The sequence below is a fragment of the Aquarana catesbeiana genome, linkage group LG08, assembly GCF_042186555.1.
Source record: "Aquarana catesbeiana isolate 2022-GZ linkage group LG08, ASM4218655v1, whole genome shotgun sequence".
Taxonomy (NCBI): domain Eukaryota; kingdom Metazoa; phylum Chordata; class Amphibia; order Anura; family Ranidae; genus Aquarana; species Aquarana catesbeiana.
Genome location: NC_133331.1, coordinates 284747588 through 284770107, shown reverse-complemented (window position 1 = coordinate 284770107; position 22520 = coordinate 284747588). Strand labels below are relative to the sequence as shown.

Below are 22520 nucleotides of genomic sequence, written 5' to 3'. Positions count from 1 at the left end.
ATATTGTATCTTATGTCTGATTAATATTAAAAAAAATCATATTTTTAACAAACGCAACAACCAGAGTGCATTCTTGATTCTTAGTGGAATGATCAATAGAATCTCAGACCAACCAGTAGAAGATGCTGTTTACCTAGCCCAGGAGTCTCCAAACTTTTCAAAAAAAGGGCCAGTTTACCGTCCTCCAGACTTTAGGTGGGCCGGATTGTGGCCAGTGGGGGGGGGGGGTAGAAAATGTCCTGGGCCCAACATTAGTGAGAATAAACATTGCTTCAGGGTTGGTGGTCAGTTACATAGTGCCTGTGGTCAGTAGGAGGAGGAATAGTGCCCCCATCATTGGTATCAGTGGAAGGATTGGTTCCCCATCATTGATATTGGTGGGAGGAATAGTGCCCTATCATCATTGTCAGTGGCAGGAATTAAGTCCCACTGTTGGTGTCACTGGGAGGAATATTGCCCCAAGGGCCAGATAAAGGCTAGCAAAGGGCCGCATCCGGCCCTCAAACCCCAATTTGGAGACCACTGACCTAGCCTATAGGGGTTTGGGTGAACTGTTGATTGAGTGGCTACTTGTAGTGAAGTTGAATCGTTAGTGAGACCATAAATCGGGCATCATTAATGTTGAACAACAAGAGAAACTGTGTTGTTCTACTGTCATTTGAAAAATGTATCTGAACATTTGTGTTTGGTGGGTGGGGGATTCAATTGCATTCTTTTTTTCATGTTCTCCCTCAATGGAAAAGGCTATTGGGACAGACTGTACTTCAAAGAAACACACAAAAGCCAATACATCAAGGCTGTGTGGTTATACTTATTTAAAAAATGCTAAATTCTTGGTGGTGGTGGTGTATGAAAATTTGGTAGAAGGACAATAATACTGAGGTATGAAATTTGTGGGAATGTCCAAACCAAAAAAAAGGATGATGAAGAAATGTGAATACTCCCGATGCGGACAGGAGAATCAATGAACCTTTTTTGGGAGGCAGAAGGAGAACAACAGTCATCTAGTTAATACAATTTGGCCCTTGTCAATGTAGTTCTAATCCATCTTTTTGTCCATTTTTTCTGCTTTCAACACAACGACTTTAGGGACAACATGGTCATTTGCTGCCTAATATATCCAACCCACTTTCAGAAACCATCGTCACCGAGATAATCCATGTTATTCACCTTACTTGTCTGTGGCCATAATGTTATGTCTGATTGGGGTATACTCCATACCTCTGGGACCTCTGTAGAAAAATATGGAAGAACTTTGGTAGCAGCTGTTACTACAGTGATTGATGAGGTTTTCTGGGTCCTGTGCTGAGTGGCTGCCTTCCTGTATAGTGACCACGGGAGTCTGTGCCGCCATTCAGAGAACGCCTTCCTTAATCACTTGCTGATCGCGCCAAACTACAGCTACAGTATGGTTTTCCAGTTCTGGGAGAGTGTCTATTGACATCCTCCCAAAACCCTGCCCCCCCCCCCCCGCCCCTGGGGTGCACTGGACACGGTCTGTAATAGGTGCATCTTTTGGACACAGCTGATCAGAGATCGAGGTGAAGGGCCCATCACAGCTGTCCTTTACCATGTGATCAGCTGTGTCCAATCACAACTGATCACATGTCAACAAATGCCAGTTATCGGCATTTTGTTTTCCTCAGCGCTGTCAGTGTGTGAGGAAAGGAAAGCAAATAACCAGCCCAACAGTGCCCTCATTATCAATGCAGCCCCATCAGTGTCTATCAGTGCACCATATCAGTGTCCATCAGTGCTCCCTTTCAGTGCCCATCAGTGCCGCCTTATCAGTGCAGCCTCATCAGTACATTCTCATTTCTCATCAGTGTCCATCAGTGCTGCCTATCAGTGCCCATCAGTGCAACCTCATCAGTGCCCATCAGTGCAGCCTCATCAGCAAAGAAGAAAAACTACTTATTTGCAACATTTTATAACAGAAATGAAGTAAAAGTCTTGTTTTGTTAGTTTAGCAAAAAATAAAAAACACAGTGGTGATTAAATACCACCAAAAGAAAGCTCCATCTGTCAAAAAAAAAAAAAAAAGGATAAAAATTTCGTATGGATGCAGTGTTGCATGACTGCACATTTGTCATTCAAACTGCGACAGTGCTGAAAGCCGAAAATCGACCTGGGCAGCAAGGTGGTGAATGTGCCCAGTAGGCAAGTGAATGTTCATGAATACGAGACATACTCTAGTGGGATGAGGGGGAAAGGCTGGGGTGGTGATGTCACAATGGAGCCCATGCTGGGAAAGTGACCCCCTGTGGTTACTATGTCGCAGGACAACCAGGACCTGGAAGACGCTGACGATCACTGAAGTGGCGGCGACTACTACTGTGATTCTTGGCTTCCACTGCGGCCCCTCAGGTATGGAGTATGTACACTTATCCTCCAAGGTGGACCGATGTAACTGGAGTTCAACTTTAATTATTAATAACAAATGAATGAAAGTGTTGCCCGCCAATTCAATAATTTGTCCCATGGTAATGGTGCACCAGATTTGAGGGTGGTTAGGATGCGTGCGCTAAGATTTTGGAGCCAAACAGAAGTTACGTTCACTACTATTTCCATTGCTCTGGTAGCGGTTTATATCTTACATTTTTTTCTTAAATTGGAACATTGGCTCGAGGGCTTCAATATTTTGGTGCACACAATCGGACATTTATTGAATTTTTGACAAAACACTTTTAATGTGATTTGTCTCAGCCGGCGTAGCACAACATAGAACTTCTCTTATAATTGGGTGCACGGAAAACGCTCCAATATTTAGACCACAAAACCAATGTATTTCTCTTTGTTAATTCCCCCCATTGTGTCTCTGGACAACAGATAACACTACGTTGCTGGGCGACAACAGACACAGCCAAGTCCTCTCGTGCCATTGGCTGTGGTCTGCACATGCCCAGTAACTTTACCTGACTGTGTGGAGGGGGTGTGGTTCCCCGCCCTGTGGGCGTTTCAAGAACTCCATTCCTGCTGTTATAGGTTGCCTAGCAAAAACAGAAGCTGAGTTTCTTTATTGTCTACCTGTTCAGCTCTTGTGCTGGAGCGTTGTAATCGTGTTGGGCTATTCGGGAGACGTTTTCTGAAGGAGGGATTTATTACAAGTTTTCACTATTATCCTTTTTAGGCTGGATTTATATCTGAGGTGAGCGATTTTCATTTTTTTCTTTTTTTTCTTTGAATGTATTTTTTATTTTTCCATGCATAAATGAGTGTATTAGAACCAAATCTCATACATTTACATGTGTATTCAAGCTTCGGACATTTCTGTTTTGACCAATGGAAAGCAGGTGTTTCCATTGAAGTCCATTTGGCCAAAAAAAACCAATTCTGCATTGAAGGTAGTTCATGAAGCTTTTGGTGCATCAGACATTGAGCTACAGGCACCATATGTGATCAGTGCTCATATATGAACAGCCATTATTAAAATTTGTGGGATTTTGTTTATTGAGAGTTTTGTATCTTTGGGTTTCAAGCTACAAACTGCTTAGGTGTAAATGGGGAGAGTCATTGTAGTTGTGGTTACTTACGGTTGTTTGCTATGCTTAACCTCCTGCCACCCACATAACACGTGTAAAAGTCACCATTTGCCCAACTGTCCATCCAGAGCCTGTGGTTTATAGACCAGATACATCCTAAATATAGAACCATTTATCCAACTGTCCATCCAGAGCCTCTGGTTTATAGACCAGATACATCCTAAATATAGAACCATTTATCCAACTGTCCATCCAGAGCCTCTGGTTTATAGACCAGATACCTCCTAAATATAGAACCATTTAGCAAACTGTCCATCCAGAGCCTCTGGTTTATAGACCAGATACGTCCTAAATATAGAGCCATTTATCCAACTGTCCATCCAGAGCCTCTGGTTTATAGACCAGATACATCCTAAATATAGAACCATTTATCCAACTGTCCATCCAGAGCCTTTGGTTTATAGACCAGATGCATCCTAAATATAGAACCATTTGCCCAACTGTCCATCCAGAGCCTTTGGTTTATAGACCAGATACATCCTAAATATACAGCCATTTATACAACTGTCCATCCATGGACATGTGCACAATGGAAAAATTTGTTTTGTTTGGTTTTGGATAGATTCATTATGTTACTAATTTCCCCGTGTTGTTGGGGACAACCCTGGACTGTGGTTGTCGGGGACTGCGGGCAGGGGTTTATCAAATCTGGAAGCCCCCTTTAACAAGGGGAACCCCCGATCCCGCCCCCCCCCCATGTGAATGAGTATCAGGTACATCGTACCCCTACCCATTCACCATAAAAGTGTCAAAAAGTAAAAACCACAAGAAACTGTTTTTAACAAGTCCTTTATTAAAAAAAAAATAATATTGTCACTCGATGTAAATACAACGTCAATCACGACGCCCGCAGAACCCGAAAAATAGAACAAAAGTAGAACGCCCTGCCTTGTGGGAGGTCACCTGCCATATGCTCGCTCTGCGCTTTGACAGTTCTTGTATAGGTAAGGGTCTGGGCCACCTGGCTACTTCACCCGGTGGCTCTGCCCCCTTCTGACATCACGTAATGTCAGAAGGGGGCGGTGCTACCGGGTGACGTAGCCAGTAGGGATGAGCCGAACAACCCCTGGTTCGGTTCGCAGCAGAACATGCGAACAGCCAAAAAATTTGTTCGAACACGCAAACACCGTTAAAATCTATGGGACACGAACGTGAAAAATCAAAAGTGCTAATTTTAAGGGTTAATATGCAAGTTATTGTCATAAAAAGTGTTTGGGGACCTGGGTCCTGTCTCAGGGGACATGTATCAATGCAAAAAAAGTTTTAAAAACAGACGTTTTTTCGGGAGCAGTGATTTTAATAATGTGATTTTACGTAACCGGGTGGCCCCGCCCCCCTCTGACTCCCCGGGAAAGCCATTGGGAAGTCCTCGTGCGTCAGAGGGGGGCGGGGTCACCCGGGTACATCACCGTGTGGCCCCGCCCTCATTTATAAAAGAACTGTCACCTGCAAGGACGCGTCATACGGCGGGTGCCTCCCATGGAGGCAGATCGGTGGCGGCCTCTGGTTTTTTGGGGGTTCTTCTGGTCCGTCGGCGGAGTGAGAGAAGAAGATGAATGGACTTCGTGGAACTTTGTAAATTTTTTAATAAAGGACTTGTCCCAAGCTGTCTCTTGTCTTTTTTTCCATTTTGACACTTTTGTTGTGAAATGGTAGGGGTACATTTGTACCCCGTTACCAATTCGCACAAGGGTGGAGGCCAGGATCTGGGGGTCCCCTTGTTAAAGGGGGCTTCCAGATTCTGATAAGCCCCCCGCCCGCATACCCCCACAACCACCGGGCAAGGGTTGTGGGGATGAGGCCCTTGACCCCATTAACATGAGGACAAGGTGCTTTGGGGGGCTACCCCAAAGCACTCTCCCCATGTTGAGGGCATGTGGCCTGGTATGGTTCAGGAGGGGAGGCGCTCTCTTGTCCCCCCTCTTTTCCTGTGGCTTGCCAGGTTGCGAGCTCGGTTAAGGGCCTGGTATGGATTTTTGGGGGACCCCCACACCAATTTTTTTTATTTTGGAGAGGGGTTCCCCTTAAAATCCATACCAGACCTGAAGGGTCTGGAATGGATTTTGAGGGGACCCCTACACCATTTAAAAAAAAATTGGTGCAAGGTTCCCCTTAATATCCATACCAGACCTGAAGGGTCTGGTATGGAATTTGGGGGGACCACCACGCAATTTTTTGAAAAAATTTTGGTTCGGGGTTCCCCTTAATATTCATACCGGACCCAAAGGGCCTGGTAATGGACTGGGGGATCCCATGCCATTTTTTTCAATGACTTTTATCTGTATTGCCGAGACCCGACAATTCACTATAGCCGCTATTACTTTTAAATGACTTTCTTTCCTTTAGAAATGTAATTTTGATCTCGGACTGTTCTAAACACGGGAAAAATGTGCCACTTTACAGGCATACTATAGACACCCCCCAGGTATGATATTTAAAGGAATATTTCACTTTTATTGTTTCACTTCAAGCATTATTAAAATCACTGCTCCCCAAAAAAACCTCTGTATTTAAAACTTTTTTTGCATTGATACATGCCCCTGGGGCAGGACCTGGATCCCCAAACACTTTTTCTGACAATACCATGCATATAAGCCTTTAAAATTAGCACTTTTGATTTCTCCCATAGACTTTTAAAGGGTGTTCCGTGGCTTTCGAATTTGCCGCAAACACCCCAAATTGTTCACTATTCGGCAAACAGATGAACACCCGACGTCGGGCTCATCCCTAGTAGCCAGGTGGTCCCCACCCCTTACCTATATAAGAACTCTCAAAGCGCAGAGCAGGCATACGGTGGGTAGCCTCCCACAAGGCAGGGCGTTTACATTTTTTTCTATTTTTCTAATTCGGCGGGCACCGTGATTGACAATAGATTTACATCGAGGGACACTATTTTTTATTTTTTTATGTTTCTTGTGGTTTTTACTTTTTTGACACTTTTTAGTGAATGGGTAGGTACCAGACACCCATTCACATAGGGAAGGCCAGGATCTGGGGGCACCCTTGTTAAAGGGGACTTCCAGATTCTGATAAGCCCCCCCACTCGCAGACCCCGACAACCACAGCCCAGGGTTTTTGGAAGGAGGCCCTTGTCCCCATCTACATAGGGACAAGGTGCTTTGGGGCGGGGGGGCAAAGCCCCCCCGCCCCAAAGCACCCATCCCCCCATGTTGAGGGCATGTGGCCCAGTATGGTTTAGGAGGTGGCGCTCGCTCATCCCCTCCACTTTCCTGACCTGCATGCTCGGATAAGGGCCTGGTATGGACTGGGAGGGGGGTCCTACGCTATTTTTTTAAACATTTTTCTATTGCTGGGAAATGCCGGCATTCTTTATCTTTACATTCATCTGTCAGTGGGCAAGCCTGCTTTCTTCACACAGAATTAGAATCGGTCGATCGTTTTTTGATCGCTCCAAATTCTAATTGTTCTGAAAGAGTTTATTTTATTATCTTTATTTATTATCCATCTACAGAGAGGAAAGTCCTGTACAGATCACATGACCACATCAATGATGACGATGGACAAAGACCAAAGTCACATGACAGAGAAGATATTAGACCTCACCCTGGAGATCATCTACCTGCTGATTGGAGAGGTGAGGAGGATTCTGGGAGGTCAAATTATGTCATTTTCATCTCTACTAATAAAACACTGAGCTGAGGGGAAATCTGGGAATATTATACAATCATCTTTCTATTAAATAATTGCTGAATGTATGAAGTGAAGATGATGTGGCCTGATACAGGGGAGATTCTGGGAATGTCACCCGAATGAATTTCACATTTCTCATGACGTCTCTCAATAGGGTTACACAGTAGTGAAGAAGACATCCGGTGAGTATGTTACCTCCAGTAGACATCACCGTGTGTCAGAAGGATGGAGAGGAACCCCGAGACACATCACTGTCCCTTCATCTGTGCCCCTGCCTCCTTTATGTGACAAGAAGAAGATTCTAGAAGTCACCAAGAAGATAATTGAGCTGCTAACAGGAGAGGTGAGCAGTGCCGGGAATTCTGGGACATTATCCAGTAACAGACAAGGGATGTGTCTGGATGGTGACTGTATCTTTGTGTGTGTCAGATTCCTATAAGGTGTCAGGATGTCACTGTCTATTTGTCCATGGAGGAGTGGGAGTATTTAGAAGGACACAAGGATCTCTACAAGGACATCATGATAGAGAATCAGCAGACCTTGAATTATGGAAAATTAGGAAAAAATAAACTTTCTTTGAATGAGATGTTATTGAATCTCGCCATGGAGATCATCCACCTGCTGACTGCAGAGGTAAGAAGGATACTAATATGATGATATGACATCACCCTATCTCTAATAATCGGATACTAACCAGTTTGGAGAGGTGAGGAGGTTTCTAATATTTTATGTATTGTTGTATATCACAGGACTGTGCTGTAGTTATGAAGACATCTCTTGAGAATATTACAAAAAGGAAAAGTCCCTGCTTGTCTACAAGAACCAGAGAAAGACAAAACCCCATCACTGTGTCTCCACCTATCTTCCTGAATCTTGAGAGAAACAGCAAGAAGAAGATTCTAGAAGTCACCAACAAGGTCATTGAGTTGCTAACAGGAGAGGTGAGCGGTGCTGGGAATTCTGGGACATTATCCAGTAGCAGACAAGGGATGTGTCTGGATGGTGACTGTATCATTGTGTTTGTCAGGTTCCTATAAGGTGTCAGGATGTCACTGTCTATTTCTCCATGGAGGAGTGGGAGTATTTAGAAGGACACAAGGACCTCTACAAGGACGTCATGATGGAGGATCAGCCGCCCCTCACATCACCGGGTAAGAGGAGACCTTATTGTAAAGGAGACAGCAACACAGAAGGTCTAACTAGATAAACCTGAAAGTATTTTCAGTTTGCTTCTTCAAGTATAGGGTATGTAGTTTGAGCAAACATTTAAGAAACTTCACAGTCTATGGTAAGATGAGATTAATATAGAATTGGTTGACCAGGTGAGTTAAGATGTTAGTTTAATTTGAAAAAAGTCATGTTACCTACCTGAAGAACGCTGTCTTTATTAAATTGCTACACAGTAAGGTTGAAAAAAAGAAATAAATCAAGTGAGTTCACCCAATTAGTATTCATGGTTATTCACTACTGAATAAATGAGGTGGAGATACTGTACACCATATGAATGGTCCATCTCCATTCCTCAATATAATGTCATGTTCCCAACAAATGAGGTGGAGATACTGTACACCATATGAAAGGTCCATCTCCATTCCTCAATATAATGTCATGTTCCCAACAATGAGGAGGAGATACTGTACACCATATGAAAGGTCCATCTCCATTCCTCAATATAAGGTCATGTTCCCAACAAATGAGGAGGAGATACTGTACACCATATGAAAGGTCCATCTCCATTCCTCAATATAACGTCATGTTCCCAACAAATGAGGTGGAGATACTGTACATCATATGAAAGGTCCATCTCCATTCCTCAATATAACGTCATGTTCCCAACAAATGAGGAGGAGATACTGTACACCATATGAAAGGTCCATCTCCATTCCTCAATAAAACAAGGTCATCAATGTACAATCAGTGGTACCTCATGTATCATAGTTGGTTTGGTGTATTGTACTTAATCTGATTTTTTTATGTTTTCATATAATATTGGTGACTGCAAAATGTGAATTCCTTTATATTTTAAATTTACTTTCTAACAGATGGACACCATGTCAGGAATACCTCGGAGGGAGATATTTTTTCATCTCCAGATTATGATGCGGAAAATAATGAGATTACTGAATATTCTCCTGAAATAAACCAAATGAGTGAAATGACACACCACAGACCATATCATGTGGAGACATCAATGGATCCCTCTAATCCTGAGGAATCTTCTGACCAATCACATCCTGTTACTTCAGATATCCATCTCCATTCTCACAGTGCAGATCCATCAACACCTCCATCTATACCCAAGGAGTCTTCTCTAATCCATGAAGGATTTCCCACAGGAGAGAGTTCATTATCTTGTTTGGAGTGCGGGAAATATTTTAAGAGGAAATCTGAACTTCTTCTACATCTTAAAACTCACACCATGGAGAATCTTTCAGGTTCAGAGTGCGGGAAATCTTTCACTGAGGAAAGCAAACTTCTTACAGACCAGAAAAGTCACAAGAGTAATGATACAAATTCATGTTCAGAGTGCGGGAAACACTTCATTAGGAAAGCGAGCCTCATTATACACCTGAGGAGTCACACAGGCGAACGTCCTTATTCATGTTCAGAGTGCGGGAAATGTTTCTCTCAGAAAGGAGGCCTCCTAATACACCAAAGAATTCACACAGGTGAGCGTCCGTATTCCTGTTCAGAGTGTGGGAAATGTTTCATTCAAAAATCAAACCTTGTTCAACACCAGAGGAGTCACACAGGTGAGCGTCCATATTCCTGTTCAGAGTGTGGGAAAGGTTTCACTCACAAAGAACGCCTTCTTAACCACCAGAGAAGTCACACGGGTGAGCGTCTGTTTTCATGTTTAGAGTGTGGGAAAGGTTTTACTGACAGAGGAAGCCTTGTTTATCACCAAAGATGTCACACACGTGAGGGTCCATATTCTTGTTCAGAGTGTGGGAAATGTTTCATTCAAAAATCAAACCTTCTTACACACCAGAGAAGCCACACGGGTGAGCGTCCGTATTCCTGTTCAGAGTGCGGGAAATGTTTTACTTGTAAAGCAAGTCTCGTTTATCACCAGAGAAGTCACACAGGTGAGCGTCCGTTTTCATGTTCAGAGTGCGGGAAATGTTTTTCTTGTAAAGCAAGCCTCGTTTATCACCAGAGAAGTCACACAGGTGAGCGTCCGTTTTCATGTTCAGAGTGCGGGAAATCTTTTACTAGGAAAGTAAGCCTTGTTGATCACCAGAGAATTCACACAGGTGAGCGTCCGTTTTCGTGTTCAGCGTGCGGGAAATGTTTTACTCTGAGAGGAAACCTCGTTGATCACCAGAAAAGTCACACAGGCGAGCGTCCATATTCCTGTTCAAAGTGCGGAAAATGTTTTGCTCTGAAAGGAAACCTTCTTCAACATGAGAGAAGACACATGGGCGAGCCTCTGTATTTATGTTTACAGTGTGGGAAATGTTTTACTCTGATAGGACACCTTCTTCAACACCAGAGAAGTCACACAGTGAGCGTCCATATTCCAGTTCAGAGTGTGGGAAATGTTACGCTCACAAAGGAAGCTTTCTTAAACACCAGAGAAGTCACACAGTGAGCGTCGGCATTCATATTTCATTGGACAGGACATCTAATTAGACATCAACACCCCCCCTGTAGCGGCCTGATACAGTTCCTGGCTCAGCACATCAAGAAAAAAGGAGGTTCCCTGTAACCGCACATCCATGTGGACCTTAGGACCAGTGTGAAAGTGGCAACCTCAGCCTGGACTCCAACCAGACCACGTGACCGACGCGTTTCGCTCTGCCCCTCGGAGATTAGTCATGTTTCTGCACAGCTTGGGGTTTGCTGCAAATTATAAGCTTTTCTTGTCAGCCATGTTGACTCCGTCTTCCATATTTCTTATGTCAATTTATGTTTATGTCTTATTTATGGCACCCAAATTTTTGTTTCATGACAAAAATTTGGGTGCCAAATCTGAACCCCATTTAAACCAATTGACGAATATAAAACAAAAAAAAAGTTCTGTCCATTATTTTCTAGGCTAATAGGTAAATGGTGGTCAATTAACCACTTGCCATCCGGGCCAATCCTGACACTTCGCTCTTACATGTTCTAGAAAATTACTTAAAACCCCTAAACATTATATATATATATATATCTATATATAGATATATCTATATATACAGTATATAGATATATCTATATATAGATATAGATATATCTATATACTGTATATATATATATCTATATCTATATATATACTGTATATATAGATATATATATCTATCTATCTATCTATCTATCTATCTATCTATCTATCTATCTATCTATCTATCTATATATCTTTTAGCAGAGACCCTATAGAATAAAATTATTTTTTCAAACGCAATTTTTTGGGAAAAAATAAGCTTTAATGAATTTTATTACACACAAACACAAGATAATACCTATTTTTTTTAATAAAATATAAAAGATAATATTACGCAGAGTAAATAGATACCAAACATGTCACTCTTTAAAATTGCATCCACCCGTGGAATGGCGGCAAACTACGGTGGTTAAAAATCCCCATAGGAGATGCTTTAAACGCCTTTACAGATTACCAGTGTAGAGTTATTAAGGAGGTTTGGTGATTTTGGTCTCACTCTGACGTTCGCGACGATACCTCACATGCGTGGTGTGATCACCATATATGTTCCCATTTGCACATAAGAACGGGGGGTCGGGGTGCTTTTAAGGTTTTTTTTTATTAGTTATTTTATACAAAACTTTTTTTTATTCCTTTTTTTTTTTTTTTGAATTAACTTTATTGCTATCACAAGGGATTAGCAACATCCCTTGTGACAGCATGGACCATGAAAGGTCCTCTTTTTCGAGAGATCTGGGGTCTGCTAGACCCCAAATCTCTCCTCTGGCCTCCAATGCAGCCAATCAGACACAGATCGATCTGACGGCCAGGTAAACAAAGAGGCAGAACCGGAAGTGACAAGATACTCATCGCTTCCTGTTCTGGAGTCACAGAGAGAGAGAGGAACAACATCAGTTCCACTCTCTCTGTTCTGTGCAGGCATCACCACCAGTTGAATTGCTCACAGGGCTCTGTGATTGGACAGCAGAGCCTGGGAAAGGCGGAGGTGGTGGGAGGGGGGTGGGACCCCCTTCCGCCACCTGCAGATCTATGCAGATGTAAAGTGAATCGCAGACTGAAAATTTTCATACCAGGATGATTCCTGTAGGTGCAGGCATCCTCCCGGTATAACCACTGAAACCCAAGGATGTCCATGGACATCCTCCCAACGGGAAGTGGTTAAGCTTTGACAATAAAACCTGAAAGCTGATTGGTTTCTATGCAGAGCTGCATCAGATTTTGCACTCTTGAGTTTTAGTAAATAACCCCCAGTGATTTTAGTCATGCTTAAAGTGAAACAATAAAAATGCAAAACGCAAGCCCCTCTACAGATATCCCTATGGACAACTAGATGACTGATTGTGATTGTCCCACTTGGGTCTAGTTCCCACTTGGGTCTAGATACTAGATACTCATTCTACTGCTCATGTCTTTGCCAAAAAAAATGCACCATACTCATAGCTCCTAACCGTCCCCAATTTTGAGGGACTGTCCCGGATTTTGAGGGACTGTCCCAGATTTCGAGGGACTGAACTGGATTTTGAGGGTCTGTCTCTGATTTCTAGGGACTGTCTTTGATTTGGAACAAAGTCCCTCTGTCCCTCTTTCCTCCTCATTTCTCCCTCATTTTGGTCTGATCTATAGAGTTGTATATAAAATGTATATTTTTATCTCTCAAAAAGTGTTTCCCAGTGCTAAACCTTTCATCCAATTCCTAAATTGCTGCATTTGTCAATTTCAAAAGCCAATATAAAGGAATAGTAGTGGTAAAAAAAAAGAAAAAAAAAAAAACACTTGTGGGTTTAACCAATCATTTTTTTTATTATAATTCTCCTGTAAGGGGGTGGGGCAGGGGGTGTGTCCTACTTTTGCTAATTGGTGTCCCTCGTTCCCATCTCAGAAAGCTGGATGGTATGACCATACTACATACTATGATACCATTTAGACTGTTACTGTTTGTAATTTGATATTTTTGTATGGAGGTAATGGCCCCTGCGAGGGCGTGTTTGGCCTCTTTATGTTTTGTTTTGTATTTCTATGCAAAATCAATAAAACTTGAAAATTGAATTTAAAAAAATGTGAAAAAAATCAATAAAACTTATTAAAAAAAAAAAAATTGTAAAACTCGAATAAAAAACATGGACCTCCACACAAAAAAATGTCATTCAGTTCCCCACTAATTCTGGTCTGGAATTGATTTTAAGGGGGAAACATGAAAAAAAAACTGTAGGCTCCCACAAAAATCCATAGCAGACCCTTATCTGAGCATGCAACCTGACAGACCAGGAAAGGGAGGCGGGGGTTCACCCCCCATCTTGAACTATATGAGGTCATATGCTCTCAACATGTGGGGCACGTACACGGCAAAGCACCTTGTCCCCATGTTGGTGAGGACATGGGCTTCTTCTCTACAACCCTGGCTCAGGGCTTGTGGGGGATCTGCAAACAGGGATTCTTCTTGGAATTGGAAAGCACTGGTTAGACACACATTTTACTCTTTGATCGCCCCTGATGTTTAACCCCTTCCCAGCAAGTGTCACTAATACAGTGGCAGTGCATATTTTTTAGCACTAATTGGTTCCCATAAAGTGTCAGTTAGTGTCAGACTGTCTGATGCAATATTGCAGCTATAAGTTGCTAATCACCGCCATTACTAGTATAAAACATTTTTTTAAAATTCCAGTATATACCCCATAGTTTGCAGACGCTATAATGTTGGCGCAAACCAATCAATATACACTTATTGGTATCCTTTTCACCAAAAATATATAGCAGAATACATATTGGCCTAAATCGACGAAGAATTTTTTTACATTTTTTTTTATTACATATGTTTTATAGCAGAAAGTAAAAACATATTTTTTTTTCCTCAAAATTGTTGGGGTTTTTTTTGTTTATATCGGAAAAAATGAAAAAACGCAGAGTTGATCAAATACCACCAAAAAAGAAAGCGCTATTTGTAGGGAAAACTGACCCAAATTTTATTTATATACAGCGTTTCATGACCGCACAATTGTCAGTTAAAGTAACGCAGTGCCGTATCGCAAATAATGGTCTGGTCATGAAGGGGGGTGAATCTTCTGGAGATCAAGTAGTTAAAGAATGCAAAAGTCTTGGTGGCGGTGTAAGAAAATTTGGAGTAAGGAAATTAATACTGAGGTAAGAAATTTGTGGGAATTTCCAAACCAAAAAAGGAAGAAGAAGAAGAAGAAGAAGAAGGGAATACTCCCGATGATCACAGAAGAATCAATAGACATTTTTTGGAAGGCAGGAGAACATCAGATGACATCAAATAACTTTGAAAAACTAAGTGTTTGTGAGTAAGTGGAAGAGCAATTCGAAGGAGGACATTTCATGTTGGCTTGAGAGCAAGAACACAAGCATGTACCATTCATGTTTGAATAGACATGATGTAAATTATAGAAATGTATTTAGCAGTACATTTGGAATAAAATGATATATAACATGATAGGTTTCAGCACTTTTACCAGTTAATATATCATTTCAAATTGTAGAAATTCTACATTTTTCACTGTTGGCCATTAGTGTACGTACGTATGTAACCAGTGCAGGAAAATGTAGGTCAGTCCAGCAAAGGTCTCATCTTGTTGGGAATCCGTATTGGTGTTCTCAGGGTAGGAAGAGCCATATCCAAAAGACCTTTAGAAGAACACCAGGGAGGTCATATAAAATATGTATATATATTGTATATTTAAACAATGATGGTCAGCACTAGGGTCATCGGTCCAAATCCCAACCCACAGTGCTGCCTGCACGGAGTTTGCTTGTTCTCCTTATGTCTGTGTGGGTTTCCTCCAGGTTCTCCAGTTTCCTCCCACACTCCAAAAGACATGCTGGTAGGTTAATTGCCTCCTGTGTAAATTGGCCCTAGGATGTGTATGTATGTGTATGTATAAATGTGAGTTAGGGACCAGGACTGATGTGAATGTACAATATGTATGCTGCATAAATTGATGCCACTATATACTGTAAGTACCTGTAATAAATTTGAAAACATTTTTTTTTAAATATAGCTCAAATCAAAAATGTTTTCTATTTTTTTATAGATTGGGGAAGGATTTGATCCCCTTTTGTGTTTTTTAATGCTATCCAGGAAAAAGAGATTTATCACCACTTCCTGTAATGCCCTGTACACACGGCCGAACTTTCTGGCAGACTAGGTCCAACGGACTTCCGGCGGACTTCCGACAGACTTTCCGAACGAACGGACTTGGCTGCACATGACCGGACTTTCCGGCAGACTAGGACTTGGACTTGCCCACACACAGACTAAAGTCCTTTCATTTTGAACGTGATAAGGTACGACGGGACTAGAAAAGGAAGTCAATCTCGCCGCTTTTATCGGCGAGATTGACACCTTGCGAGCCCCGTCGCAGAGCATACCAGGTCCTTACGTCTGGTATGGATTTTAGGGGAACCCCCTACGCCGAAAAAAACGGTGTGGGGGTCCCCCCAAAATCCATACCAGACCCTTATCCGAGCACGCAGCCCGGCTGGTCAGGAAAGGGGGTGGGGACGAACGAGTGCCCCCCTCCTGAACCGTACCAGGCCGCATGCCCTCAACATAGGGGGGGTGGGTGCTTTGGGGGAGGGGGCGCCCTGCGGCCCCCCTCACCCCAAAGCACCTTGTCCCCATGTTGATGAGGACAAGGGCCTCTTCCTGACAACCCTGGCCGTTGGTTGTCGGGGTCTGCGGGCGGGGTGGCTTATTGGAATCCAGGAGCCCCCTTTAATAAGGGGGCCCCCAGATCCCGGCCCTCCACCCTATGTGAATGAGTATGGGGTACATGGTACCCTTACCCATTCACCTGGGGGAAAAAAGTGTCAATAAAAAAACACACTAGACAGGTTTTTTAAGTAATTAGGCAGCTCCGGGGGTCTTCTTCCGACTTCGGGGGTCTCTTCCGACTTCTCCGCTCTCTCCTGTTCTTCTCCCGCTCTCTGGCCTCTTCTTCCGGTGTTCGGTTCTTCTCCCGCTCTCCGGCCTCTTCTCCCAGTCTCCGGCCTCTTCTCCAAGTCTCCGGTTCTTCTCCCGCTCTCTGGTTCTTCTGCTGGGCTCCTCCGCTATCTTCTGCTCTTTTGCCGCTCTCTTGCTAGCGGTGGCCCAGTCTGCTCCATCGTCTTGTTCCCTCTTCTCTTCATCTGATGTTGACACAATGCTCTCTCCCACTGTAATGCTGTGTGAGCGGTGCTCAATGACTTATATAGGCATGGGGCGTGGTCACCGGGTGATGTAATCCGGTGACCCCGCCCCTTATGACGTCACAGTCCCGGGCCATGCCGTCATAAGGGGCGGGGTCACCGGATGACATCACTCGGTGACCACGCCCTCATTAAAGGGGGCTCCCGGATTCCAATAAGCCCCCCGTCCGCTTCCCCTGACAAACAACCAGGGTTGTTGGGAAGAGGCCCTTGTCCTCATCAACATGGGGACAAGGTGCTTTGGGGTGGGGGGCCGCAGGGCGCCCCCCTCCCCCAAAGCACCCACCCCCATGTTGAGGGCATGTGGCCTGGTACGGTTCAGGAGGGGGGGGGGCGCTCACTCTTCCCCACCCCCTTTCCTGATCGGCCGGGCTCTGTGCTCGGATAAGGGTCTGGTATGGATTTTGAGGGGCCCCCATGCCGTTTTTTCGGCGTAGGGGGTTCCCCTTAAAATCCATACCAGACCTAAGGGATATTGTCGCCTCCCTCTCGCACTCGCTGCAATAGGAAAATGTGTTTTTCCTATTGCAGCGAGTGCGAGATGTACAGTACCCTGTCGCCGAGAACCAGCGTGAACATTCTCGCGGGCAGGTGCTGTATCTGCCCTAGCGTCGTATTTGGTCCGTCGGACCAGCATACAGATGAACGGGCTTCCCGATAGGAACTGGGTCCGGCGGAAAGATTTGAAACATGTTTCTAAATCTAAAGTCCGTCAGATTTTCAACCGAAAAGGTCCGTCGGAGGTCCAATGAAGCCCACACAAGGTCGGATTGTCCACCGGATTCGATCCGTCGGACCAGTCCGGTCGAGAAGTCCGCTCGTGTGTACGCGGCATAAGTCTTGTAAGTTGGGTGGTGGGGCCTCCATGGATAATCTAGCACATCCCACAGATGCTTGATTGGATTGAGATCTGGAGAATTTGGAGGCCATGTCCAAATTCATGTCCATGTCTTGTTGTTTTCCTCAAACCATTCTTCAAATTCATCAGACCAGACCATCTTCTTCTTGGTCTAATTCTGATGCTCATGTGCCCATTGTAGGTGCTTTTGGCTGTAAACATGGGTCGGCATGGGCACCCTGACCAGTCTGAGGCTACACAACCCCATACACAACAAACTGTGATGCTCTGTGTGTTCTGACACCTTTCTATTGGGACCAGCATTAACTTTTTCAGCAATTTGAGCTCCAGTAGCTTTTCTATTGGATCAGACTACACAGGCCAGCCTTCCCTCCCCACATGCATCAATGAGCCTTGGCCATCCATGATCCTGTCACCGATTTTCCTTCCTTGGACCACTCTTGGTAGGTCCTGACTACTGCAGATGGGGAATATCCCACAAGAGCTGGAGGTGTGGATTTGCTCTGACCCAGTTATCTAGTTAGTACAATTTGGCCCTTGTTAATGTCACTTAAATTCATACTTTTGTCCATTTTTTTCTGCTTTCAACACAGTAACTTCAGGGACAACGTGTTCATTTGCTGCCTAATAGATCCAAACCACTTTCAGATGCCATTGTCACAAGATAATCCATGTTTTTCACCTTACCTGTCTGTGGCCATAAGGTTAAGTCTGATTGGTGTATATTCCATACCTGTGGGACCTCTGTGGAAGAGCTTTAGTAGCAGCTATTATTACAATGATTGCCAAGGTTTTCTGGGTCCAGATCTGAGTGGCTACCTTCCTGTATAGTGACCACAGGTGTTTGCTTGTTCCACATGGCTGCCGTTTAGAGAATGCCTTTCTTAATCAATGAGACATCCTCCTCTGTGGGGTCAGCAAGTTGTTGGTTGCGGTCAACTGCAGGGGGGGGGACGGGACAGGTGGATCATGACCATGGCTTTGCCTCCCCCAACCGCTGCCTCTCTCCTGTTAACTGCAGAGCGGACAACGGTCCTAGCAACCAACCAATCATCAGCTTGGTATTGTGAACTCCAGCAGCTCCCACTCCTGTCTTCCACCCAGCACTATGCTGTCTCCTGATCTCCACCCTGATGAACATGCTGGCAGGTGGGAAGTGCTACCTACACAGCGCTGTGTGTATGTGGGCAGGCGGGGGGTACACTGTTGGAGCGGGGACAGAGGACACTACCGGGGTTGATGTGAAGGGGGTCAGATGACACTGTTTTGGGGGGGTACAGAACACTAGTGGGGGGAGGAATCGGGCAGAGAACACTACATTGGGGGGTACAGAACAGTACTGTGTGGGAATAGAGGACACTACAGTGGGGGGGGGGGTGATGTGAAGGGGCAGAGAAGGCTGCATTGGGGGGTAACAGAACACTACTGTGGGGGGAGGGGGGCATAGGACACTACAGTGGGGGGGAAGTGATGTTGAGGGTGCACCCTCAATATACAAATTATGAAAAAAAGGAATGAGTGTCTGGTGCTTTAAATAAAAAATAAATGTCCATCAAAAACAAATTGAATGTCCATCAGTGAACTAATAATTAAAGTCTGTAAACAATAAGGACCTTAATGGACACCACCTGTGATGAATGTGCACAATGCCGACACCAGCGTGTAACTCTATGTGGACTATTAAAAATTGTACACAGCTGGTTGCTAATAAGTCCACTATATGTACATATTAGATCTTGTTGGATGGTAAGTAAAGAGACCAATTCGATACACCACACCACAGTGTCTTCATGAAAACGTGCAATACCCACAGCCAGTGAAGGTGGAGGCTTACCGGAGGGTTTGAACCCAAAACAGCATATACTGTCAGGGTCAAACCAGCTTGTATTGCACACCGGCAATGGGGGGAAGACCTTGACAACCTAGAGATGGAGGGGTCCCCGGGAGCTTCATGGAAGTGTCTTCTCCAAATAAAGCGTTAACTATCCCAGCATATGGCTCATAAGAGATAGAAAAGGGGCCACATAGTGTGATTCCGTAAACAAAGTACTTTTATTATAAAAAGAAGTACACTTACATTTAAGAAGATAAAAAAGCGCTTGTACATAAAATGAAGGCGGCAGTGGAATCCTTCCGACGCGTTTCGTCTAACAAGACTTCTACCCCTAGACGAAGTCTTGTTAGACGAAACACGTCAGGAGGATTCCACTATCGCCTTCATTTTATGTACAAGCGCTTTTTTATCTTCTTAAATGTAAGTGTATTTCTTTTTATAATAAAAGTACTTTGTTTACGGAATCACACTATGTGGCCCCTTTTCTATCTCTTATGAGCCATATGCTGGGATAATTAACGCTTTATTTGGAGAAGACACTTCTTTGAAGCTCCCGGGAACCCCTCCATCTCTAGGCTGTCAAGGTCTTCCCCCCATTGCCGGTGTGCAATACAAGCTGGTTTGACCCTGACAGTATATGCTGTTTTGGGTTCAAACCCTCCGGTAAGCCTCCACCTTCACTGGCTGTGGGTATTGCACGTTTTCATGAAGACACTGTGGTGTGGTGTATCGAATTGGTCTCTTTACTTACCATCCAACAAGATCTAATATGTACATATAGTGGACTTATTAGCAACCAGCTGTGTACTATTTTTGAATAGTCCACATAGAGTTACACGCTGGTGTCGGCATTGTGCACATTCATCACAGGTGGTGTCCATTAAAGTCCTTATTGTTTACAGACTTTAATTATTAGTTCACTGATGGACATTCAATTTGTTTTTGATGGACATTTATTTTTTATTTAAAGCACCGGACACTCATTCCTTTTTTTCATAATTTGTATATTGAGGGTGCATTTTCATTTTCATTTAGTGCTACACTTTTTGGTTTTTTATTGGTTCACTTAGCAATTATTCTTTTTGCTGTGTTAGCAGCTCATACTCTAGAGCAAGCGCAATTTTATCACTGTTTTTTTTGTAAGTGATGTTGAGGGGCAGAGTACACTGCGTTGGGGAGGGGTACAAAACACTACTGTTCGGGGGGGGGGGGGGTTTGGCAGGGGACACAGCACTGGGGGTATAGGACACTATAGTGGGGTGGTGATAGGGGGGAAGAGCTCACTGCGTTGGGGGGGTACAGACCACTACTGTGGAGGGGAGGGCAGAGGACATAGCATTGGGGGTATAGGACACTACAGTGGGGTGGTGATAGGGGGGAAGAGCTCACTGCGTTGGGGGGGGTACAGACCACTACTGTGGAGGGGAGGGCAGAGGACATAGCATTGGGGGTATAGGACACTACAGTGGGGGGAGGGGTGATGTGAAGGGGCATAGGACACAGCATTGGGGGGGTACAGGACATACAGGACACTACAGGGTGGTGGGGGTGTGTGATGTGAAGGGGGCAGAGGATGCTGCATTGGGAGGTAGAGGACAGTACAGTGGGGGGCAGAGGACACTACAGGGTGGTTGGGGGGGTGATGTGAAGGGGAAGAGGATGCTGCATTGGGGGGGTTACAGAACACTGATGGGGGGAGGGGGTATTGGACACTGCAGTGGGGGGGGGTGTGAAAGGGGGCAGGGGACACTGCTATGAGGGACAGAGGACACTACAGTGGGAGGGTGTTGTGAAGGGGACAGCGGACACTACTATAATGCTGTCTTTTTATCAGGAGCTTGGTAGGTTATTTTTTTTTAAAGGGTGCCCCCCCCCCCCGGTGCCCCCCCCCCCCCCCGGATCTTTGCTATCCTCCATGCTGTCCAGGTAGATCTCAAATTCTGGGGGGTTGCCTACCCCTGCTCTAGTGGAACGAGGTGGAAAGGCTGGGGTGGTGATGTCACAATCTCCACCTTGTCCAATGGAGCCCTTCCCGAAAAAGTGACCCCCTGTGGTTAGTATGTAGCAGGACAACCAGAACCTGGAAGACACTGACGATCACTGAAGTAGCGGCGACTACTATCGTGATTCTTGGCTTCCACTGCAGTCCCTCAGGTATGGAGTATGTACACTTATACTCCAAGGTGGACCGATGTAACTGGAGTTCAACTTTAATTATTAATAATAAATTAATAAAACTGGTGCCCACCAATCCATGATTTTGTCCCATGGTAATGGTGCACCAGATTTGAGGGTGCTTAGGATGCGTGCGCTAAAATTTTGGTGCCAAACGGAAGTTCTGTTCACTGCTATTTCCATTTCTCTGGTAGCGGTTTATATTTTAAAACTTTTCTTAAATTTGAACATTGGCTCGAGGGCTTCAATATTTTGGCGCACACAATCAGACATTTATAGAATTTTTCACAAAGCACTTCTAATGTGATTTGGCTCAGCCGGCGAAGCACAACATAGAACTTCTCTTATAATTGGGCGCACAGAAAACGCGCCAATATTTACACCACAAAACCAATGTATTTCTCTTTGTTAATTCCCCCCATTGTGTCTCTGGACAGCAGCTAACACTACGTTGTTGGGTGACAACAGACACAGCCAAGTCCTCTCGTGCCATTGGCTGCGGTCTGCACATGCCCAGTAACTTCACCTGACTGTGTGGAGGGGGTGTGGCTCCCCGCCCTGTGGGCGTTTCAGGAAGAACTCCATTCCTGCCGTTATTGGTTGCCTAGCAACAACAGAAGCTGAGTTTCTTTATTGTCGACCTGTTCAGCTCTTGTGCTGGAGCGTTGTAATTGTGTTGGGCTATTCGGGAGACGTTTTCTGAAGGAGGTATTTATTACAAGTTTTCACTATTATCCTTTTTATGCTGGATTTATATCTGAGGTGAGAGATTTTCAGTTTTTTCTTTTTTTTATTTGAATGTATTTTACGTTTTTGCGTAAATGAGTGTATTAGAACCAAATCTCATACATTTACATGTGTATTCAAGCTTCGGACATTTTTGTTTTGACTAATCAAAAGCAGGTGTTTCCATTGAAGTCCATTTGGCCAAAAAACACCCAATTCATCATCAAAGGTAGTTCATGAAGCTTTTGGTGTATCAGACATTGAGCTACAGGCACCATATGTGATCAGGGCTCATATATGAACAGCCATTATTAAAATTTGTGGGATTTTGTTTATTGAGAGTTTTGTAGCTTTGGGTTTCAAGCTACAAACTGCTTAGGT

At 44.2% G+C, this 22520-nt stretch overlaps 2 protein-coding genes across 2 annotated transcripts in view; both read left to right on the top strand.

Moving 5' to 3' along the window:
• Positions 1-22520, top strand: part of LOC141106765 (uncharacterized) — a 136032-nt gene that overhangs the window by 39798 nt on the left and 73714 nt on the right. The window contains exons 9-14 of the mRNA XM_073597692.1: positions 7015-7137; positions 7348-7536; positions 7623-7826; positions 7943-8134; positions 8221-8344; positions 9236-10784. Of these exons, the coding sequence (XP_073453793.1) occupies positions 7015-7137; positions 7348-7536; positions 7623-7826; positions 7943-8134; positions 8221-8344; positions 9236-10784 (2381 nt within the window). The remainder of the gene's footprint in view (positions 1-7014; positions 7138-7347; positions 7537-7622; positions 7827-7942; positions 8135-8220; positions 8345-9235; positions 10785-22520) is intronic.
• LOC141104664 (uncharacterized) overlaps positions 21978-22520 on the top strand; it is a 30696-nt gene continuing 30153 nt past the window's right edge. The window contains exon 1 of the mRNA XM_073594331.1: positions 21978-22121. The gene's annotated coding sequence lies outside the window, so the exon portion shown is untranslated. The remainder of the gene's footprint in view (positions 22122-22520) is intronic.